This window comes from Atta colombica, unplaced genomic scaffold (assembly GCF_001594045.1).
Source record: "Atta colombica isolate Treedump-2 unplaced genomic scaffold, Acol1.0 scaffold198, whole genome shotgun sequence".
Classification (NCBI taxonomy): domain Eukaryota; kingdom Metazoa; phylum Arthropoda; class Insecta; order Hymenoptera; family Formicidae; genus Atta; species Atta colombica.
In genome coordinates this window covers 624,423-629,933 of record NW_017259291.1, presented here as the reverse complement: position 1 = coordinate 629,933, position 5,511 = coordinate 624,423, and the positions used below count along the sequence as shown (strand labels likewise).

The window sequence follows — 5,511 nt, the reverse complement described above, 5'->3', positions numbered from 1 at the left end:
TATATATATATTTATTTATTTATTTATTTACATATATAAAAGATCGAGTGAAGATCGAGATCGAATCTAGGACTTGTTACGATGTTGCAGCTGTACAACATGAGAGAAAACCAGTATTGGGTGATTCGGCTGGGACAAAAGTTAGCAATCGTAACCCTAGGGTAAAACCTGAGCCACAACAGCCTGCGCCCGAGGCACTGCCGACTTGGGAACAACCTGAGAGCCCTAGCATGGAAGACCAAAGCAGCGATAGTGACGCTCTCAGCGATGCTTTGACCTTAGCTCGTGAGCGTTTACTCCTTTCTCATGCGTTAGCAGATAGTATGGCTAAAATCATTGGTGATGTAAGTTACGATTGTTATCTCATTGTATTATTTCTATAGATAGGTCGTTAATATATCGCGATATCTGCTTGTAGAATGTTAATGGCTCGAGCGAACCGGAGGAAGAATGGACCGGCCAATTAATCTCTGAGCGAAATACGTTGTTTGAATTGAGGGCACCTAGCCCAGCACCTGTGTATTTGTCTATTCACTATATATGTGAAAGTGCAGCTAGATTATTATTTTTGTCTGTACATTGGGCACGAGGAATTCCAGCATTTCAAGCTTTGCCGTAAGTGTGATGTAATTTATAGAAATAGTATACGTCTACCTCTTGATCATATTGATGATAAAGTTATAACGTCGTTTAAGATAAACGTTTTACGTTTTAGATCTGATGTTCAAACTACTTTAGTTAGAAGTTCCTGGGGACAATTGTTCACATTAGGTCTGGCACAATGTGCATATACCTTGTCACTTCCTAGTATTTTGACATCGATAATTAATCACTTACAAGCTAGTATCGCACAAGAGAAAGTCACCGCTGGCAAAGTAAAATGCGTTACAGAACATATATGGAGACTACAGGATTGTGTAAATTCACTGCACAAGCTACAAGTGGATTCCGTCGAATACGCATATCTTAAAGCTTTAACGCTTTTTAGTGCTGGTAAGTGAATGTAAATGACAAACAATGAAGTTTATCTATTAATTTATCATGATATTTATTTATCATATCGGACTAACACATTTACTGTTATTTTTTAGATAATGTCTTAGCAGGCATCTGGCATAAGAAAGTTGAAGTTTTGCAGGAAGCAGCATGGACGGAGCTGCAGCAACGTGTAGGCTCCGATAGATTACCTCGCCTTCTGTTGAGGTTAGCACCTCTCCGCTCGATTAATCCTAGAGTTCTGGAGGATCTCTTCTTCTCGGGTCTAATTGGTCGAGTAAGCGTGGCTAGCGTCGTGCCTTATATCCTTACCATGCAAGATTATAAAACTGAACCAGAAAGTCATGCAGGGTGACGAATATTGTCAGTGCAATATAAATCGTGACCTAAAAGAGTGATATAAACATAAATGTTGGATGCCTCGTTTTTGTACAACGAAAATGTTTACTCAAACGCGAATCGTTGACATAATTTTTATTTTCGCATTTCCCTTTTTCTTTTTAAATATTTGCACAAGAATATGACGGAATGAGGCGCGCATAAATTTGAATTAATTATAAATGTATGTATTACTGTAATAATAGTAATTGTACATATATATCTATGTCTAGATATATGTACATATTTTTATGTTTAGATATGTATTGTATTAAGGTGATAAACTTAATTCCTGCCGCTTGCTATTAGAGGTTCCAACGCTGGCGAGTTTTGATTGCGGCGAGTGAAGTCGCATGTCTTTTATAGTTTAGACATTACTGAAATTCAGTCCTCACAGGTTAAATTTCTTGACACCAAAGAGATTTTCTAATCGATTGAAAATGAACTGCGATAAGCTGTTTTTCCGATATTTGCTACTTCGATCTCAAGAAAACTGCAGCTGAAACGCATCGCTTATTATTCGAAATGTATGGTGATGAAACTCCATCGAAAAGAACATGTGTTCGTTTTGAACGTTTTCGAAATGGTGATTTTGATGTGAGAGATAAAGAACATCCCGAACAACCGAAAAAAATTTGAAGATCGAGCTGTGAGAATTGCTCGATAAAAATCCAGTTCAAACGCTTTTAGAGTTGTTGAAAGTGTTAAATGTTATTTCAATGGCTGAAAAATTTTGGAAACAAAAAAACGATAGGAATTAAGTTTACCATCTAATATACAGAATGTTTCATAAATATATGTCAATATTTTAGAAGGTAAATCTATATACTAAAATAAATAAAAAAACGTCACATAAACATATATAATGATTAAAAATTCTATATTTAAAATAATAATAATAAATAAATAATAATAAATAATAAATAAAAGGCTAATGAGAGCATCGTAGAAAAGGTTGCGCACAGTATGACTATAAAGCGAGTCGAAACGTTCAAGATTTTGAAATAAAGAAGATATCAATTTTATGAAGAAATAATTTTACTTATTGATAACTGCGCAATCTCTTCTGCGCTAATTCTCATTAGCCTTAAAATTTATTTATTATTATTAATATAAATATATGTCCTACATAGAGTTTTCCTTTTTAATTTGATTATACTTCTTATATATCTTAGTTTTCAAGTTATGAATGATTAAAGAAAATGTTCGCAATGCCCGCCTTGTGCATTAACACGTTACTTACACAGTAAAGGAGTAGGAATCAAACTAAAAATCGGCCGAAATATAACAAGCAAATTTCAGTACTGTTCTAAAGTATTAACATGCATTTATGAAACACTCTGTATAGCGCAGCATCTGATTGTTTATAATATTGACTTTGTACCCAGCAATTCTTTATTTATTATATAGTAAATGAATATTATATAAAACTTTCCCTAAATGTGGCAACTCAACACTTTAAGTTATAATTTTAAATAAGAACGTAAATAACATTGCTTGTTGAAATGAACAACTGTAAAGTGATAATAAGAGAATATTGAAATTACAATATTTATATATGTATATATACACAATTATAGTTAAAAATACAACAATTATTGTTGCATTTTTAAGTATTAATGTGACAAAATGCAATATCTCGAAAATGGGCTTCTCCAATCTGTGATATAATTTCACAGGAAAGTTTTGTATCGGCACATTACTTACACAAAACATAAAAGGCAATATGATATGTTTATAATGTATTATTAACAGTTAAATAATTTGTAAAAATATTTACAAGAAAAGTACATTTGTATATTGAGGTGGTTCTTTAGTAAAGTGCCAAAAATTTGGAGTGCCTCATCAGGACCACCCAAAATTACAAATATCTGGATAATTTGGATAAAATATTAAAATTACGTGTATCTTAATGAAATAATATGGAACATAGGATAGTAAATCAAGAGCTGCATTTTCATCGGAAGAAAACAAGATGAGATTACGTTTATTTTTTGAAGTTAAAGGACAAAACATATGGATGGCTACATTAACTGAATTTATGTTGTAGTTCTGGTCGTCCTGATCAAAAGTCTCCATAAGCACGAAGTAAAATAATAAATAGTTTTTGAGTTATTATATATCAATCTCTGCTAAAATCGCTGTGCGAAGTTCTTATATGCAAGTAATGCATGTAAATATCTTTCCAGAATGGCTGTTGACCTATTATTTTTTTTATGACCATTAAAATTGTGATTTTTTTAAACTATTGAGCGTCGTCTACAATAAACAGTAGCAGTAGAGGAATACGTCGGGAGTAAGCTGGTTTTCCGACTCAACCATAAAGGATTGATCGATTAACATCAAATCGATGCTGATTTAACGTCGCTCGACGTTTCTGGCTGGGTTTACTCCCGATATCTATAGCCTCTACTGCTTCTGTTCATTGCAGACGATGCTTTATAATCTCGTTTTTGAGGAAAGTCTATGGTAAGATTTGTATGCAATTAGTCGAAGAATTATCTGCGAGTCTTATCTGTCACTAAGTTGTACGTGAAAAGTTACATTTTTAACTTTTTTTTCTCTTTATTTCATCGTTAATTTTCCATAAAATTTTGCACACATTAATTTCAATATTTCCACTTCATTTTATAAAAAAATTAAACATTTCTATGGTAACTCAATTTACTAAAGAACCATCTTAATGAAATTACACTTATCATACTTCATTCAAAAGTTATAGCCGAAAAAAGAAAATTTGGTTAATTTCATGTCTTAAGAAGGTTGTAAGGGTATAAAACACATATTAAATATTTACGAAACAAAAAAACTTTAACTTTAAACTTTAAACAAAAAACTACGTACATATGAAACTTGTGTTTACATTCTGTTTTTATTGAGCAACACATTTTTATAGATTATTTTATTTGTTATTCTTATTGTTATAAAATTTAGCAGACAGTGCACTGGTCTATTACTGGTCTATTATTAGGACTCCCGAGTTCGATCCCAGTAGGAATCAAAATATTTATGCTCCTGTTTCCTCTTGGAGAAAGCCGGCAATCTCCTGTGGAAATATCCTTCCACATCTTAAAAATCCGCCGTCTTGAAACCGATTAAAACTATATAAGTCTCATGCTCATGGCAATTGAATTATCATGCACATAAGCATATGAGAGAGGTGTAACACAGAAGCTTAATGTAAGAAGAAGAAACAAAAATTTTTTTAAATAATAAAAATTTAAATTTTTTGATATAAGTATTTTTAAAAATGACTTATTGCAAAGTTTTATTCAAATTTACCAATTGGTTCATAACGAATAAATATTTTATTTATTTACTGAACAACTAATGTCTGCATCTCAATATAACATAAATATTCTTAATTATAGAATATTTCATAAATATTCTTGAATTCATAAAGAACTTATATTTAAAAAATTGAGATTTTTATTTTCATCATTATTTTATAATACATTTCCATATATTTCTATTATAGTATAAATTTAAAAAATATTATTTTTATTGAAATAATTTGATCCAAATAAATTATGTCTAATTTTATTATTTTTAAATACAATTTAGAATAATTCGTAATTTTTTAAATTATTAACGTGTTGCATTTGCCTTACAACCTCCTTAAATATGTTTGGTCGCTGATAAAAAATATCGAACATTTTTATCCTCTTTACAAAAACGTAAGTTTCATTAAAATCAAAGAAGTACATCTGGAAGATTTCTTTCTTAGGCTATTCTACATGTATAAAGAAAAAACAAGGTTATTTTGAAATGATAAGAGTGAATATATGATGTGAGTTGAAATTAGAAAAAATTTAATTGTTGCTTATTTATCGAAATATTGATATAACGTAACGCATGATTCAGATTTCCTATAACATAAAAAGAGAAGTCATGTCATATTTTTGCTTCCAATATACAAATCAAAATTTTTGTGCACAAATTATCTATTACTTGTTCGGAGTGGACAATAAAATCATATTTTTTGTAAGAAAAAAGCGTGGATACTTAACCTAGTTTAGACATATATATATATATATATGATTGTACATGAGTTACTTAATTAAAAATGTAAATTTCCTATTGTTGATATATTGTAATTATATATCGTAAAATTAATAAGGTAATTAATTACACATA

The 5,511-nt window shown here is 30.5% G+C and overlaps 1 protein-coding gene across 9 annotated transcripts in view; it reads left to right on the top strand.

Annotated features, from left to right (window-relative positions):
- LOC108686995 (orphan steroid hormone receptor 2-like) overlaps positions 1-2,218 on the top strand; it is a 26,774-nt gene extending 24,556 nt beyond the window's left edge. For 8 of the 9 annotated variants that reach the window (XM_018192551.1, XM_018192546.1, XM_018192549.1 and 5 more), the window contains 4 exons: positions 91-344; positions 419-615; positions 716-993; positions 1,092-2,218. In XM_018192551.1, the coding sequence (XP_018048040.1) occupies positions 91-344; positions 419-615; positions 716-993; positions 1,092-1,351 (989 nt within the window). In that variant the 3' untranslated portion in view covers positions 1,352-2,218. The remainder of the gene's footprint in view (positions 1-90; positions 345-418; positions 616-715; positions 994-1,091) is intronic. The other variant, XM_018192545.1, reaches the window with a different exon arrangement.
- Positions 2,219-5,511: the final 3,293 nt, after the last annotated feature.